General features: G+C 35.6%; 1 protein-coding gene across 4 annotated transcripts in view; it reads right to left on the bottom strand.

Annotated features, from left to right (window-relative positions):
- Positions 1–3,781: 3,781 nt before the first annotated feature.
- LOC118197229 (uncharacterized) overlaps positions 3,782–19,286 on the bottom strand; it is a 193,136-nt gene continuing 177,631 nt past the window's right edge. For 2 of the 4 annotated variants that reach the window (XM_085811641.1, XM_085811640.1), the window contains 3 exons: positions 9,174–9,323; positions 8,776–8,953; positions 3,782–4,319 (listed from right to left, as the gene is read on the bottom strand). In XM_085811641.1, coding sequence (XP_085667767.1) covers positions 4,110–4,319; positions 8,776–8,953; positions 9,174–9,323 — 538 coding nt within the window. In that variant the 3' untranslated portion in view covers positions 3,782–4,109. Of the gene's footprint in view, positions 4,320–8,775; positions 8,954–9,173; positions 9,324–19,286 lie in introns of those variants that run through there. The other 2 variants (XR_015039711.1, XM_085811642.1) reach the window with 1 other exon arrangement.

Below are 19,286 nucleotides of genomic sequence, written 5' to 3' on the forward strand. Positions count from 1 at the left end.
AAAGGCCATTAATAAATCATTTTTTATAAAGTTTTTACTGGTAATTTTTCATGAAACGTATAAGCTATAAGTTGCATTTAATTTTCTATGCTTAAGTTTCCTTCTTACTTTTTCAGTAAAAATTTATTAGTTAATAAAAAATGTGAAAGTAAAATTTATCCTTCTTTACATTTTGCGCTCACAAATCATTATGGGAATATTCATTTACAGTTATTAAAGCATGTTTTGAAAAAGCATGTCTGCGATGTTATCGTCATGCGATGATTTGTAGATACTTTATTTTTTACCACGATATTTTCGACGACGATGTTTTTAAACTGCGAAGTTTTTGAAGCGCTTTATTTTCGACGACGATGATTTTTACCACGATGTTTTAGGACTGCGATGTTTTCTCCCACGATGTTTTGTAGCACGACATTTTCGCCTTGCGTTGTTTTCTCCGCGATGTTTTCGTCCGCGGTGTTTTTGCCACGATGTTATCGGCGGACACCCTAGAAAGTACTGGAAAATTCTAGCGCGTGATTTTAAAATCTTATAAAAGGGGGAAAACATCTCAGTTTGTAGTAGTTGCTTAGTTTGTTGTTGTTTAGAAAACTGCTCTTGTCGATTATAGCGAATTCGCGGATTAGCGTTCTTTAGCTGTTTTGAATTACGTTCTATTGGACATTTGAGTAGTTAAAAGATAACTACTGTGAGGTATTGTAATACTGCATGATAAGTTGAGAAGATTTAAGCATTTTTGTTGTGATAATAATAAATTTTTGTTCATTTTGCATCGGACTTGTGCATTCATTTCATAACGAACCCGTGCGCACGCAACACAATGTTAGGTGTAGCAAGGAGTTGCACTTGAAATAGTGGCATGGGTTGGCGGATGCGTATTCTTGTCATTTGTACAACCTTATGTACAGTGTAGCCTAAATCTGTTAACATTTCACTGATTTCTGAGGTGTCCATATCTATAGGTTATCTGCGAATGACTATTTTGATTGGTTTCTTGTGTTGTGCATTGATTAGATAGTGTTGTTCAATAGAATTAGTCTTGAGATATCTGGTAAGTGCTTTATGATCATCTAAATACATTTAAAAATTCTCCATTGACTTTACTACAGAATTTTGTTGAGGATTGATTAGCAAGTTGCTTTAAATGAATATTTTGTTTGATGTTAGCTGGTGGTTTGACCATTATAGGTGGAACTGATTTTTCTTTTCGTGTGGAGGTATTTGTTGCTCGGGAGATTCGGTTTGGGTATTTGTGTTATTTTCAGCAGCTGAGTTATTATCAGAGTTAACTTGATTTAAGGGGCTAAATTTATTTTTTGTGTTAATGGCATCCTTAGTTGCTTGATCTTTTTTTCCAATTTTAGCAACATGGGTGGGTTTGATAAAGCCATCTTGATTAATGTTATCATCTGAGTAGTCAGAAATATCGTGTTATTCCTTTTCTGAGCATTAATGTTAGCATTACTAGCAGGTTGAGAGGGGGTATTTGCACACTGAAATAATAAAAATTCTCGCTTACCCATGAGATATTCCCTTTCCTTCTTTTGAAGTCCCGACAGTTCTTCACTATAATTTCAGTGTATTTATCAGGTGCAAAAATAGGTCGATTTGCATCTAAATGACACTTCATCTCTGTGACATTGTCGATTTTATTATTTATCAGCATAATTTGCATTTGCAGTTGCTTGAGTTGATCTTGTAAGTCTGGTCCGTCATCATTATCAGATTGTCAATATTCCGTAGCGGTCATTCTATCTGTATTTGAAAGTAATCATCCGTAGGCGCATTCCAATGGGAAAAGGATTTCTCCGGTGTAAGAGCATCGCTATTCGACTTAGGATCATGGATGGCCATGAGAGCTAAGAGAAAGCAACCTTGATGCATGGAGGCGGAAGGCAAAATCCCATGCATGACCAGTGTGAGTGGTAAGGTTTAATGGTAATGATATCGTGCGTAGAAAGTTAATGTGTTCAGATGGTGTTTGCTGTATTTAATTTTATTTCGCCAAGTTAATGGTGTTGCGATTTATAGAAATTTGAAGAGTGTAGCAGACTGTGTACTAATAGAATTTGCTGTTGCGCAGCGTAAAAGAATACAGGATTCAGAAGCAGGTGATATTTGCATGGTTTATGTAATTGTTAATCAACAGTCAAGTTTTAGTCTAGCATCCGTATATATTCATCCAACTGTTAATTCAAGAGATTTGATGTTCTTGTTTAGTGCATTGATGAAATATTCTGAAACTGCTTTGTTGATTAATGAAGAGTTTACTGTAGATACAGAAGTTCCATTATCATAATTTGAGATTTTGATGTAGACGTCAAATGAAATGAAAAAGCATTTGATTTTACGAAATATCATTTTAATCTCAATATGGTGCCAAGTAGCTACCCAAGTACATTTGGCAATTCGTTTATAGATTTAACATTTACTAGGAATATAACTGCAGACATATTAAATTATGTATCTTATTTCTCATATCATCGACAAATTTTACATAGTGTTAGTTGAATGAATAAATGAAATAAATAAAATAAAATTTATAATTGTGTGTAAAATCTTTTGCTGCTTTTATTTCTTTTATTACATCCTCACACTTCCGTTAGTAATCGTACGCATTCAACACCAGCGGCTCCTTAAAATAGAAAAGACAGTCTACCGTAAATTTTTGACTCCAGAATGTCACTTCTGATTCTCTTTGACCCTTATGCATCTTATGGAAGGCATGGACTTGCCACATCTCCGCAAATGCCATGCCCTTCCTCGAATATGGATATGGAAAACGCTACTGAATGGCAACGAACGCCCTGAGTTTATAGTGATGCGAATTTTCTAGTCTTTGTTTTGTATTTCATTTGATGTTCAGTTGTCTTGTTATGTGCTATTAAAAATTATTATTATTATTTTTTTTACTCAAAAGAAACACAAATTCTTACAGAAGAAAATCTGTCACGAGAGCTTTGTTGCTGTCAACGTCAACTTACAGGCGATAAACTCAAGCCGGTTTTTACATCTTTAAAATTCCATGATGTGATATTTCTTTTACAGTACTGCCAAGAAATATAAATGGATAGGTAGCTAATGTTTAATCTACATAAATCGTATTCTACAATGTTCTTCCTAATGTTATTATCAATAAAACATGCTGTTTTCAGAAAATATCAGAATATCATTAAGATATACGTATGTACTCTTTTTATGGGTCATTCTGTTATTCTCAGAAAAAATACGTTGCTATAATTTAGAATGCAAATGAAATACCTTGGTCTGCTTAGAATCTCGGTCTGCAAGAGCTAAGCTTCCATTTTGAGAAAAAAAAAGCAATTTAGGAATTGCTTTTTTTCACAAAATGGAAGCTTAGCTCTTGAAATAAAATTTATATTGTGTGTAAAATCTTTTGCTACTTTTATTTGTTTTATTACATCCTCACACTTCCGTTAGTAATCGTACGCATTCAACACCAGCGGCTCCTTAAAATAAAAAAGAGAGTCTACCGTAAAATTTTTGACTCCAGAATGTTACTTCTGATTCTCTTTGACCCTTATGCATCTTATGGAAGGCATGGACTTGCCACATCTCCGCAAATGCTTTCTTTCTAACAAAAAGGTTTAAAAACGTTCTTTCTAACAAAAAGGTTTAAAAACAGAGGGGGAAAACACAGAAAATACTGATTTAAGTGTGCCAAACGATATTAATATAATTATTTTTCAGTTTACCGAAACCGTCTGAATTATGTCACATTCTCTTATCAGTTGGTAAATAAAATGCACTACCTCTGTAAATATGGAATATTTTATTTAGAAAAGTAGTTTGAACAAAATACATTTTACAAAATACTTTGAATTTCTCTTTTTCTAGATGCTATTTTCATCCATATGAGCTGTGCTTAAGAATAAGTTCAGAAATGGCTTCAGCTTTGGAGAAACATTTGACGCAACTTTTGATCAAGTAATTTTCTGACTGATATAAAATTCGGAATCAGTCGTAATTCCGCTATCATTCTGTAATTCAATAACGTAATGATGGCTTACATCATTATTGAATTATTTAATCAAAAATTTTTAAAAATCATCATTAACTCAATGGTTGCTTCCAGTTAAAGAATTTCAGCGATGCCATGCTATTCCTGAATCGTCTAGTTCATCCCTTTGTAAGGAAAAGTTGGTTATCTGTTTCTCGTGATATTTCTTTTTGTTGAATTCTTCCATCTGAAGCAAAGGCTTAGGATCATATTTGTCAGGTGCAGGAGTCACTCGAATACCTCCTAAATCATCGCGTAAGTTGGAAAATAAACCTTTCTTCAGCTTCTCTTTGATCTGTAAATATACATAAAACATTTGCTTTGTATACTAAGCTAGAATATTATATACTATCATTTTGGCATATAAGCAATTTAGAGTTTAACTCTTGGCTTCCTCTTTTTTCTTCAGTTTCTCTTTAATCTGTAAATATACATAAAAATTTGGTTAGGTGTATCTGTATATTAAGCCAGAATGTTCTATGCCATCTTTTTGACATATACTTATTTTTTAAGCAATTTAGAGTTTAACCCTTTGACTACACAGAAAAAAGCTTATTTTCTTGTCACATGATTAACATATTGGTAATGATTAATATAAGCAACAAAATGACCATGGAAATATGGTGGTTACATTGCAATACCACTAGAACTATGTCTTGATTTATTTTTGATGATATACTGTAGAAAATAATTCTTATAATTCAGGGCAGAGTCCAACATTGCAAACTGTGCACTGCCATTTTATGCGATGGGGTTCAGCTTTTTTACATCATAAACCACATCGCAAAGATGCCGCATATATTTGCATATGCGCTGCTGCTTGTTGGCGATTCTCTGGAACAAAACGTCTCTTGGCACATATGTTTGTGCCCGCATTTTCTCGTCCATGTTTTTCCGGTTTCGCAATGCTATCAGTTCTCTTGCTACAGAAATTCAAAAAATAAATTTTTAAATGGTAAGGATTGACCTCCATTTCTCGTCTTGAACAAGATGTAAGAATTTGTAATTGTCTCATCAACAAAATGCCAAAATATACGAAGCCACCACCATTCGGAAAATACCTCACTAGCCATTGCACGAGGATATTAAAATTTTTTTGCACAAAATGTACAAAAAGCAAGGTTATGGAACTCCACAAATGGTATCACACCAAGAAAATGCCAATGTTGATGAAACACTGCATTTTATCTTGAAATTTCCACTACGGGCTAAAATATGGAGTTCTATGCTACCTATTTATGCATGTGGTTGAAGAAAAACCGCCGATTTACATTCTATAGAATTTTGAAAAGGTGATTTAAATGTTAGAGCACCAGGATCGAAAGGGTTAATGGTAAGTAATGTCACCTCGAAATAGAAAATTATTGCAATAATAATCAAATGTCAAATATTTTAATAAATAATCAAATATATTAATGCCAATTTTGATGGCAGTTCAAATAAATAATTTTCTCTGGCAAGAATGATACAGTTTGTATGTGTGATACATGTTCAGTATTCCATACACTAAGAATTAAAAATTTAATTTGAAACAGAATAAGAAATTGCTAAGCAGCATCTAGTAGAATATAAATAAAAGCCTACAAAAATCAAAGCATCAGCCTAAAGGAAACAACTATTTTTAATTATCGGTGGTTATCAAGTAAATTTTGCAGGAAAATACGTTTTTGAGTATTGAATATTCAGCAATGAAAGAACAATATATGGTTTTTAATAAAGAGAAAAATAATGCTAACACAAAGTATTTTTGTAAAAGCATAAAAAGTATATCAATTCATTTATTTCAATTCTCCAATAATAAAAATTCTAATATATTAATTATAAAATAATAAAATAATAATTTTAATTGTAAGTAAAATTCTGAAATTAAACATAAATGAATAAAAATTGAAATTTATCATTTTTATAACTTTTGGTCATTGAGGGGCTTCTGAAATACTTTTAACCAAGTTGCAAATCTACGCATAAATGCCTCAGTTATTTTTAGTGTATCATTGATTAAAATACTTTTCTGTAAAACTTCATTGTAGCATATTGTCAAAAAATATCTATTAAGTTTCTAACTTTTTATCATCTAAAGAATTTTTTCTAAATGATGCTCATACATTTATTTATTTATTTTTTTTTTTTTGTTTATTTAATCTAGAAACAATAATATTTTTACTTCCCATATAAATTTATTCTGAATAAATTTTAAATAGAATTTTAATTATTTCTTTTTCCTGTGGTACTTAGCGTATGTTAAGACATTATCTCTTCTACTTACAAAATAAAAATTCAATGAAAACATTCTCAGCTTTGACAAAGAATTTTGGTTTAATGTTATATTCTACCGTTATCAGATGTAAGACTGTCATAACACATTTACAAGGTGTTTAAAAATGCTGAGAAATCTCACAGTAATTTACTTTACAAAGCGAATTAGAAATATCAAAAACTCAGCTACCAGTTCAGCGTTGAAGCAGAAACAGCATAGCGGATGGCGAAAATGACAAGCTGCAGGAAGCCAAGATTATCAGTTTCAGGTTTTCGTGAAAACATTTAGCTAGTTGAAAATAAGTCTTTAGCTGGACAGTTTTTAATCCTTCGTGTACCTTTTTGTTACGAATTTACCATTTTTGATTTGATTGGGATTTGATGCAACTTAAAAATAATTTAGAAGTTGATTCAACTTACGAGTTGAGAAATTCACAACAATTAGAGGCTTTCAGAATTTCTGATAAATATGATGACAATCACAGCTTAGAAGATGATGTTACCTTTAGAAAACTTCCGAGAGTTCGTAAAATTTGAGGACAGCAGATAAACGTCTTGCTCGTCGTGGAACGAGCATGCAGAGGAATTGCGGGATAATTTTGAGGTTGCAGGAAAACAATCTGAGTCTCTGTGGCACAGATATAAGAAGAACCCAAAGTTTCATGAGCATTACAATGCTATGATAGAGATTTGTTCGATCCGCTTTTCCTTTATGCTTGTCCCATATGGGTACATGCTACAAAAATAAATCTGTACAAAATACAAATCCTTAAAAAAAAAAAAAAAAATCCTATCTTTAGGCCATAAGGTATTTTATTATGGGAAAGCACGCTAAAGCTATTTGCCGAAAGGAAGGAAGTTTTCGTAGATGACTTTCTAAGAAAAACTGGCTCGTATCCACATTACATATGGGGGGGGGGTAACCACGGAAACAGCCATGTAGACAGCTCGTTCACCTGGAATAGAACCTCAGTCAAACTACCTAGGTTCAGAGACTTAGCCGCTGGGCTGCTGATAGGCCTGTTTTACAAGAAACAGCATATTACATGCCAGTTTAAAAATTTAAACCATCAAAATTTTATTTCCCAAATCTCACAGTTCTTATATATTATCAAAGCATTGTAATTTCAATTAAAATCACGAATCGTGACCGTGAGAAAAGAAGGTGTGTCTAATTAATACTCTTCTTTTGCAATGATTGGCATTATTTTAAGGCGGCGCTTTCACACAAAGAAAAATTTAAATGTTGTTCATGCATATCTAACTGATAGTTATTATACTTGAATCTTGCTACCTGCAACGGAGAAGAGGAGTTAGTTCTCGGAACTTTCTAAATACCACGTGTTCTGGTATATTTCCTCCGTTTAATGTGCAAACTGAGGTGATGAAAGTAAAAAGCTTTTATATTTAAACATGTGGGTATGGCTCTGATATTTGAATATATGCCTTAATTTTAGAGTAATGAAATACTGAAAGTGTGTTCCCAGCATCTGTAAATATCTTTTTTATATATACAGGGTGCATCGTAAACGTTGCAACAAACTTCTAGGGGAGGTAGAGCACATCATAAGGATTAAGAATTGCATAGGAACCCATAAAAAAACCCGGAAATGTTAGGGGTATGTGGTAGCAGAGTTAGAAGATAGGAAAAGAAGCAAGAAGTGATTAATTTGAAACATTTATTGACATGAATACAAATGGTGTACGACAGCTTGAATGTTACAACAGATGCTCGCAGTTTGCACTATCAGACGCCAAACATGCCCGACACCGACGGACCATTTGAATGCTTCGAATTATTTTATCTTTTTGGAGCAGGTTCTTCTCGATTTGCTTGACGAAGTTCCACCAAATGTGAGGCGCAACATGTGATTTCAACATAATGGGGCATCTGCTCATTTTGGACTGGATGTTCGTAGCCATTTTAAGAGATCATTCCCGCATCGATGGGTTGGGCGTGGGGGATTAGTTCCCTGGCCCCCACGCTCACCGGATTTATCGAGCCTTGATTTCTTTTTGTGGGACGCCATCAAAAGTGTCTCGTGTATCATGAAGCTGTTGTGTCTGAAATGGATCTCATGGCAAAACTAGCCTGCGCAGCTGCTACAGTCAAAGAAACTCCCGGTGTGTTTCAGCATGTCCGGCAATCAATGGTCCGTCGGTATCAGGCATGTTTGGGGTCTGACGGTGCAAACTTCGAGCATCTGTTGTAACATTCAAGTTGTCTTACACCATTTGTATTCATGTCCAATAAATGTTTCAAATTAATCAGTCTTGTTTCTTTTCCCATCTTCTACCTCTGCAACCACTTACCCCTGACATTTCCGGGCATGGGTTCCTATGCAATTCTTAATCCTTATGATGTGCCCTACCTCCCCTAGAAGTTTGTCGCAACGTTTACGGTACACAGTGTATATGTCAATATTACTGTTTGCATTAAAGGGAATGGGCAGGGAAAAAATTTTTCTCCTTAAAACGTTGCTCATAATACTTACTTGGTCATCACACCTGATCCTGAGAAGTGGTACAAAGAAACCCAAACATGTGCTAAAACCGATGAACACATAATTGAGGGTAGAATCTCTGTTATTGGCACCCATCATTCCCGTACCATAGGAAACAGCAGTGATTACTAAAATGGCGAAGCATGCCCACCGAGTTTTAAGGAAAACTCTGCAAAATAATTTCCTGAGTTATAAATCTGAGACGTTTAAAAACAGTGCATTTATTAGAAATGCTTCAAATTATTTCATATTTTATTGTAATGCATTAAAATCTGGTCAAATATATGACAAAAAATTTGAAGAAATTTTAAAGGAGACCAATAAAATCTTTATGGAGGGGAATGATAAACAGATGTGTTCAAGCAATTATCTCTTGCTTATATACTTGCCTTCCTCTCATAAGTCGAATTGGTGATATATCCGGTCTGGGTTGATCAGCGTCGAACATGGAAAGTAATAGAAATAAAGTGAGGGCACCAAAGACGAGATTAGGTAGCACTGATGGAAGCATGGCACGCCCATTGATATTCAGCCAGCAACTTAAAATACAAATTAAATAGGTTAATAATGATACTGCCACAAGTGCTACTCTACTACAACTTAACAATATTTATAATTATTACATTACAATTAACATTATTATAATTTACCAGTATTATTATTCTTTACAGTATTATATTTTGGTGTAGTAATTTCATTCGCAGAATTTCCTTAAAGTATTTTTGCAGAACTTAGTGTATACTACGTCTTCAAATTTTTCCTCGCTGGCACCTGTATATTCATTTAAACGGGATGCCCATTTCGGGTAGCAGGCAAGGGCTGGAACTCATTTTTCGAAACATTACTGAATACTTGTTTCACATTTTATTGGCTATAAGTTATATTAGGAAATATTTTTTCTTTCTGCAAGGCTTTTAATTTTTGTGGTAACAAGAACGGCATGCAGCTGAGGTAAGTGAACAAATAGGCAGACTTCTGGTCAAAATTAAGGGATATTTACAGAAATACAATTTAACTATTACTTATCAAAAATAATTAAAAACATTTTGAGCAAAAGCATTATTTAATATAAGCCACCATGTTTGTCAAATTATTAAATTAAAAGTAAAATTTATGGAAATTTAGAAACAATGTAAAAATTATCTCCGCTGTTTAGCAACAAATCTTTCTTTAATGTATGGTCTCTGAAAGAAATGCAAACTTTACATCTTGATTTCATAGAATTTACCCAACTATAGATCAAGTACTGTGAATTTGCATGCTATTCCTCTAAAAGTGAAATTTTCGTATCCTGGAGTATCCGGACAGGCATCAGGTGTGCAAATATTCGATGGCTTAACGGCACTCCACGCGTGTTCAATCGGGTTTAACTCTTTCGCATCGAAGTCGCCCGTAACGCCCGTTCATTCAGGCAACGGCAAACCGCCCCAACGTCTCGTTTATTTTCTACCTAGTTCTTTCCCCTCCACGTTAGTGTATGGCTCATTGGTTTCGCGAGTTGTTAAAAGACATGTCAATCATTCTTTTGAAGCAAATAAAGGAGAAATACGGAAAGCTATTGACGTTCGCAGGTGCAATACGGCCCTAAGGTGAAACTGCACACAATGGATGAAACCGCAGTGGGAAAGGAAAACTATTCCAAGACAAATTCGTAAACACGGGCGTTTTCGATGTTTGTTGAAAACAGATTTGGTCGTCTCTCGATGCGAAAGAGTTAAATTTGGTGAGTAAGCTGAATAATCCATTCGAGTGCTGTCTTCTGTTTTTAAGTGTTCTGACATCGGATATGCTCGACGCAGGTGACAGTTATTAAACATTAAGAAAGAATCTGGACTAGCAGCACACCTATACAGTCCTACATGAGGTTTAAAGACTGTTGTCCACATATCTGTAATGGATTCTAGACGAGCCATCGAAGACATGCAGCTTAGTGCAGTCTTTTTATATGATTCACGTAAAAAAATGAAAGTGCTTCAGTGTAAATAGTATCTTTTATGAACGAGAAGTGGGAAGTTCCTGTTCCTCGGTGCCTCCAGATCAAACCACAGCTAAATTCACAATATGGGCTCTGTACGGACTCTTCAGTAAAAAGGACATGATAAAATTCTTCATGGTTGTTCTGAACATGGCCACGATATTACCTTAACGGGCCCTTTTAGAAGCTGAAATAAGTGATTACAAACCTCGTTCTACTAAGTCTAACTTCGTGAAAGCCTTCGTGTAGCAATGAAATAGCTGATTTCAATTCATGCGGCAGCCTAAAATTATAATCTAAACCCAAACCTCGTGTAATTGATTTGCTATTCATTCTAATCGACAAGCCAGAAAACGGTCCTGCTTAAAAACCTGTTTCAAGTTCTTGATATGAAACTTTGAGAGATATTTAGATCTTAAAGTATCCCATCTCTGTTTGCTTCCATTCTCAACTCTACCAATTAATCGTCACTTATGATGTTACTTAATCGTTACTTAAATGATGCTTTTTAGTCATAAATAAATATTGTTCACTCTTAGAAACAATATTAACTTTAAATAACACTATACACCCGAATTCCAACATGCGTTCATTGCTCAGAACATTGCTAGTAGTCTAATCTGCACATTTTATTACCTATCATACCACTTTTGCGTTCAGTTCCAGAAAAATGATATAAATAACTACGCCACTGGACATTAGTTGAAAACTTTAATCAGTAAACGCATATAAATTCATTATAACCTGAATAACGTTTTCTCCTTGCAGCCTGAATTTTGTATACATTTCAGTTTACACATGAATAAACACGAATATGCGTGGGATATTCATGCTGTTATATCATGGACAATACCTTCGGCTGTTCGTTCCCACAAGAAAGAAACGAAGCTTTCTGCATCTTCTATGGTAGATATGGCTTAAACTGGCTTTAACGTTCTTAAAAAGGGGCACTTCCGGAAGGAATTGTGCAAGTGGGATGACATAGATGCATAAAGTACACCGAAATAAAAAAATTACGGAGAAGTAAGAACTGCACCGTAACTACACAGAAGTAAAGATATAACGTTGCGCGCCTCTAACTTGCACGCAACCAAGGGGTGACTGTGGAAACTGTATAAAAGATAGAATTTTGTGAAGGGTTTAAGTCCCTTTTTATTCAACGTAATAAATTACAATTGCGTGCTCTTGACGCTTACAGACGGTGCCAACTCGGCAGTCAAATAAAAATAATAACCTGAAAAGAAACTAAAGACAAGATTCTAACTACGAGGCTCTCTAAAATAACTAACTCACCGCGTTTTACGATACCGCTGCTAATTCAGCAGACTTGAAGCTCACTGGAACGATTAACACTACTTCCCGCCAAGCACATAGGCCGCAACGCGGGGTTCTTCAATTCTCGCTAACTACCTCCGCGCTCGTGCAGTAAGAATATCACACACCGAACTCGTTTCCTTCCTATTTAAATCATAATACTTCCGCTGATAATTTGAATCCTTGCGCGTTCTACTAAAAGTTACATATTCTGGCATTGGCAGTTTCAGGGGAAAGTAAGGCTTGACAGGAAAGATAGTTTAAACTTAAAATAAATGTTAGTTAAAATAAATATAAACCCTACATTTGCCGCTGCCAGAATTTGGAAAACTTGGAAACAGGTCCTACAAACGACCTGTTGTAAGTTTCTCTAATTCTGAACTAACTGGCGAGAACCTCGTTTACACAAAAAAATCTTAAGTAACAAAAAATCACACACAAAAAAATCTTCTAACACAAAAAAATCTTCTAACACAAAAAAATCTTCTTACAGCAACTTTTCCTGGACTTCATCAATCAATCTTGGTCTTTCCTTCCAGCATCTGGAAGGAATAAGTATCAGTATCTTTCTACATACATTATAATTTACACTTTCTTGACACAATAAATTTTTGTTTTTAACGATTCGTTTTTCTTAGTTATTGCTTACTTCAAATTCATTCAATTTTTCAAGCATTAATTTAACTTTACCCTGGCTCTCCACCATGTGTGGTGTCAAACGGGAATATTCGTGTTTTAGTCTTACAACACTTCCCCTAACCACCATGATTTGTTAGAATTCAACGACCAAATAGACACACCTTACTCGACATTCTACCACTCAATGAGCTACTTTAATATTCTTAAAATTCAAATGTAGGTGGAGAACCCTACAAAACACATTCATTCTAACTTCCCCGTCATTCATCTTTAAACATGCAGGCTTTCGCTCTAAAGCATGACTTTATCTACAATTTACTACTTAAATTTTGACTTCATTGCTTTTAAGCATTCACTTTTAGCATCTACAATTTTATGCTTCTAGACTAAATTCTACTTTTATATAACATTCAAGTATTTACGTACATTTACAAAATTTTAATACATATGATTTTTACAATTTACCATAAAATGAATAAGAGAAAATAAATTTTTACTTTACTCATTCTTCGCCAAGCTGGCAGCACTGAAAGTAAAATTCTTATTAATACAAGAATACGAAGTTATTTTTATCTTCGGCCAAATTTTTGCTTTAACATAACAGAATTAGTCTTTCGACCAACAGAAAATGCTTGTTTTTAGCTTTTACACTTAAAGAAAATAATACTTTTGCCTTAGCTAACTAAAGTAAAACAAAACTAAGTCTCAACCGAGATATATTTACTTTCGTCAAAACATAGAACTTCGTACTTATGCATAACATTTGGGAACAAAAGAGAAAAAAAAATTATAGAAGGGTTTAACTTATCTTTGAGTTTTCGATGCTTGAAACTCCGCCATTCGTTTTTGGCAGAATTGGTCCCAAGTTAGAGGTTTCATGGATGTTAATCTTCTCCTTACTGCCCTCCGAGTGTCGTCCACCTGACTTTTTCTTTTGCGTCCTCTACATGCTGGCCTCTTGGCGGAGTAATCGTCTGGTTGTTGGCCTTTCCGTTTCTCCCTGGGACGGCTGGTCTTGACGTCCTCCGGTCTGGAGTCCTTCTTGAATTTCTTCTGTTCCTCGTATTTTTGTGCCTCCTGTTGGCGTTTCAGTTTCCGGAACGGCGGCCTTGCTGGCACCTGACTCTGTGGCCGTGTGCGCGTTCTCCTTGATGTGTAATTTCTCCTGCTATCCTTTGTAGGTGGTGTTTTTCTCTTTACCACGGTTTCTTTACCCGGTGCATCTGTATTTTTGTTTTTCTTAAACGCCGGAGTTTGAAAATTATTTTTTCTTTTTGATACCGACGTCCGGGTTGTAGAAGTGCTAGGTCTCTCTTCAGTTCTCTGTTTCTTGGGTGGTGGAATAGTTGTTGTAGTCTCTGGACCTTCTATTTCGTTTAGACTTGAGTCCTGCAAGAAACGTTTAAGGATTTCAAAATCATTTGGATTATAGTATTTTTTCACCTGGTCGGGACTTGTTTTACAGATTTCCCCTCTCTCGTTCTTAAGATATAAGACTACTCCTTTGATTTTCCTGAATTACATAGGGGCCTTCAAACCTTGGAGCTAGCTTTGCCATAAAATTGTCTGGGGCACTTGATAAAGAAAATTTCCGCTTCAATACTTTATCCCCAACTTTAAAATCTGCTTCACGGCGTTTTCTATCGTAATATATTTTCTGTCTATTTCTTGCCGTATCCGAGGTTTTAAGCGCCTGATCAATCAGCTTTTGCACATCTTTTTGTTTAAACTCCTGCTCTCTTTGTTGCACAAAGAATAATTTATCTAAAGGCGTAATTAACTTTCTGCCTAAAAATAATTCTGCTGGAGTTTTTCCCGTAGTATCATGATGTGCCGTTCTTAAAGCATAAGCTAATTCATTTATGTAGCCATCCCAGCGCTTGTGATGTGTGCTCACGTAACTGCGAATTATTTTTACTATGTTTTTATTAACTCTTTCTGCTATGTTAGCCTGTGGTCTATACGGAACCATTTTGATATGGCGTATGCCAAGTCCATTGCATATGTTTTCAAATATTTGACTAATGAATTGTTTTCCGTTATCGCTAATGACTTTTATCGGTGCACCGTATTTTAAAATGTATCTGTGTAAGAATGCATCTGCGACTGTTTTGGCTGACGCGCGTTTTAACAATTTCTATCCATTTTGAAAAATGATCTACTATTACTAAAAGAAAACGATTTTTATTTAACTCGCTCTGGGGGAAGGGACCAAGGAGATCTATGCCTAAAATTTCATTCGGAAATGTAGCGCGAATGCTATTTAAGTACCCGGCCGGGCTGTAATTAATATCATTTATTAACTGACATTGATTGCAGGACCTGACATACGCCGTTACTATTTTGTATAATTGCGGGAAATATACCGCCTCGCGTACCCTTTTTATAGTCTTTCTGACCGCGAGGTGGCCCGCTGTTTTTTCTTCGTGCAACTCCTTCAAAATGCTTAATCGAAGCGAGGCTGGGATGATCGGCTTATACTCAAGATTTTCGTTTGTTGTTTTCGTATAGAATAATAAATTATCTATTATTTCATAGTTTTTTGCTCTATTTCTTATCGCATCGATATCTGTGTGCTCAAAGCTTTCGGGGTCTTTCAAATAAGCATAGATATTTCCAAATTCAGGATCAGCTTTCAGTTCAGTAATAACCGTATCTCTAGAATCTAAAATTTTTGATGTCAACACAGCGCATTTAAGTTCATTTCCTTCATCGTCCAGTTTTATACGAGAAAGTGCGTCAGCTACATTGTTTTCCTTACCCGGTTTATATTTTATTGTGATATTATATTCTTGGAGTTTTAAAGCCCATCTTATTAACGTGGGCGTTAGGTTTTTCCCCGAGTAAAGTCTACCAACAGCCGCATGATCCGAAAAGACTGTTACTGGCGATTTGCCGAAATAAACTCGAAATTTGTGTACAGCCATTAATACGGCTAATGTTTCTCTTTCTGTAGCTGTATAATTCCTTTGTGTCTGATTCAATGTTTTACTAAAAAATGCCAGTGGATGGTTATTTTGCATAAGAACCGCACCCACCGCATAGTCTGACGCATCTGCTGCAATTTCCAGGTTTTCGTCCCCCTCAGGGAATTTTAAAACAGGGGCATTAATAAGCGCTTCTTTTAATCTTTCAAAAGCTGTGTTAGCTTCCGCTGTCCACGTAAATTTAGCCTTTTTTCTTTTGATTAAATATTCGCTAATATTGTGGTTCAACAATATTAGCGAAATCTTTTATGAAAGATCGATAGTAAGAACATAACCCAAGGAAGGATGAAAGTTTCTTGGCGGTGTTGGGCGGTGGGAAATTCTTAATAGCTTTTATTTTTGAATCTTGCGTTTCTATACCCTTTTGCGAAATTTTATAACCGAGATATTTAAGTTCTTTAGTTGCGAACTTGCATTTTGAGGCGTTAATTGTAAGACCGGCCTCTTTTAATAATTTAAAAACTTGTTCGAGGTTATTAATGTGTTGTTCCAACGTACTACTCGTTATAATTATATCATCTAGATAAATTAAAGTTGATTTTCCTAGGACAGGCTTTAGAACAATGTCCATAGCTCTCTGGAATGTTGATGGGGCCCCACACAACCCAAAAGGCATGGGTAAAAATGCATAAGTGCCCGATTTTGTTATAAACGCAGTTTTATGTATATCTTCGGGTCTCATAGCTATTTGATAGTAGCCAGACGTTAAGTCCAAAGTAGACATATATCTTGTCGATTTGATCTGTCTAATGATCTCGTCTATAACCGGCAAAGGGTAAACTGAAAATTTGGTAATACTATTTAGTTTTCTGTAATCAAAAGCAAACCTCCAAGCCCTTTTATCCGAAGGAGGAAACTCGTTCTTTTTCCTACATAGTACGACTGGACTCGCGTACTCACTATTTATGGGCGTTATTATTTTATTCTTTAACATCTCCTGAATATGTTCTTCGATGATTAGGTCTTCTTGTTTATCATAACGATACGGTTTAGTCCTACAAGGTTTTTCGGCATTTAATTCAATCTTGTGAGTCACGATTTGTCAGTTTCCTGGTTTTTCTGAAAACAAATGAGAAAAATTACTCACCACTTGCTGTATTGCTTTACTTTCATGGTCATTCAGATGGCTAAGGTCCACTTCAGGTGTCTCCACAGGTTCCACCACCCTCTGGTCCATCTCTAACACCACGGAACTATCTTGAAAATTTAATTTGGCCCTCGCTGCCCTTAAAAAGTCCATACCTAAAATAAGAGAGTGTTGCAGGTCTTTCACCACAAAAATTAATACTTTGAGACTTTCCTCTTTTACCTGTAAGTTTAATGATAATTTCCCGATGCAGTGACATGTTTTTCCTTGCGCCGCTATAATTTCCGTATTTTTGGTTTTAAATAGTCGTATCCTATAAAAATTCTTTTTGAAGAAATTTTCACTCATAAAATTTCCTTCTGCTTCCGTATCGATGAGGGCTTCTACTGGTACATCGCCAACCAGGACTTGTATAATTGGTAGCTGTGAGTTTTTTACGATGACCGTGTTTAAATGTCTATTTGAGGGTTTTTTTTAAACTTCCGGGGTCTGGACCCTCCCTTTCACAGGCCCCTCTACTCGTTTAAAGCTTTCCTTTCAATCTGAGTCTTCTGGGTACGCGGATGTTTATTTTTAAATTTTCTTTTTGGGCCTTGACCTTCGAGTTTCGATGCGTTAGCTTGATAGTTCTTTCCCCCATAAAAGCGATTTCCATTTCTGGTTTCCTCCTTCCTTCGGGTACTTTGAGAATATGTTTCCCTTCTCGCTTTTTCCGCTATTCTGCGATTTTGAAACTTCACCGCCAATTCGAAGAGTTCCTGCAATGTTCTTGGGTTTCTAATTTCAAAGTAGTCTTGAACAGCGGGTAACAATCTTGGTAATATTATTTCAATTATCTCCGCATCGGGTTTCTTTCCATACAGCATATCCGTTAGCTTGATTTTTCGTAAAATAAAGTCCGTCAATTGTGCTGTATCCCGTTGATAGAAACTATATAGCTCGGCTTCCAGCCGTGCGCGATCTTTCACTATGGGGAAGGCCTTTACTAACGATTTTTTGAAATTTTCAAATGTATATGTCTGGCTTGCAAATTCCCCTAATAAAAATTTACCTATATTTTACCGCCATAGCGCGGCCTGTCCTCTTAGTGCTGATGTGGCGATGGCAACTTTTTGTCTTTCAGACACAGGGTAGAGCTGAAAGTGGTTTTCTAGACCTTCGAGAAATACCGCCACCGAATTTTTTCCGTCGAAATGGACGTTTGGCTTGATTGATGCTCTCAAAGTCTGGACCAGGTATCCAAATCCTTCTAACTGAGTTGTCATTTCTTGGTGTTGTCCAGCGGCTTCCATCCAATTTTCGGCCATCTCAGTTCGATAAGTGTTCGGGCGCCAATATAACGTTGCGCGCCTCTAACTTGCACGCAACCAAGGGGTGACTGCGGAAACTGTATAAAAGATAGAATCTTGTGAAGGGTTTAAGTCCCTTTTTATTCAACGTAATAAATTACAATTGCGTGCTCTTGACGCTTACAGACGGTGCCAACTCGGCAGTCAAATAAAAATAATAACCTGAAAAGAAACTAAAGACAAGATTCTAATTACGAGGCTCTCTAAAATAACTAACTCACCGCGTTTTACAATACCGCTGCTAATTCAGCAGACTTGAAGCTCACTGGAACGATTAACACTACTTCCCGCCAAGCACATAGGCCGCAACGCGGGGTTCTTCAATTCTCGCTAACTACCTCCGCGCTCGTCAGTAAGAATATCATACACCGAACTCGTTTCCTTCCTATTTAAATCATAATACTTCCGCTGATAATTTGAATCCTTGCGCGTTCTACTAAAAGTTACATATTCTGGCATTGGCAGTTCCAGGGGAATGTAAGGCTTGACAGGAAAGATAGTTTAAACTTAAATAAATGTTAGTTAAAATAAATATAAACCCTACAAAGAAAAAAAAATAATCCCGAAAATGTTAAGCCATATGTTTAGGGGCGAAAAGTTATAAAAATAGAAAAATCAGCAGGATGCAGATATACAAGCGCTTATCAGACCTAGTATAAATACACGTAATTCACTGAAAGTATTCTCAGATATAAAAAGCATGCTAAGTATGATCAAGCTAGCTAACCCGTTTGACGAAATTCTAGTGTAAATGCATACAATATTCAATCATCTATTATATACATGAAGGATTAGGAAAGGATGAGTTATTATAGCAGGTTGTTGGCATTGCGAAATCAGTATTAAGAGTATCAGCAGTTTTCCTGTAAATACTGTTCTAAAGTGTTAACAAGATTGGCCGAGGAATGTGTTTGACAGATTTAGCGTATGGGTGGTATGAATGATTAAGAAGAATACCTGCGTAGTCTAAGTTCTCGAAAACAATCAGTGTATAAGCGGAAACGTTTAACAATAGAGGCCATAATAATTCCATATACTGGCTGCCCCATGTCAAGAAACGTAGGCGCTGGTCATTGTAGCTTATTACAAATCATAGCTCATTCGTGAAAAGCATAAATGTACCTGGTCACTATTCCATTTTAATCTGGGGA

This window comes from Stegodyphus dumicola, chromosome 2 (assembly GCF_044657685.1).
Source record: "Stegodyphus dumicola isolate Sdum_Otavi_A_Nest chromosome 2, ASM4465768v1".
Taxonomy (NCBI): Eukaryota; Metazoa; Arthropoda; class Arachnida; order Araneae; family Eresidae; genus Stegodyphus; species Stegodyphus dumicola.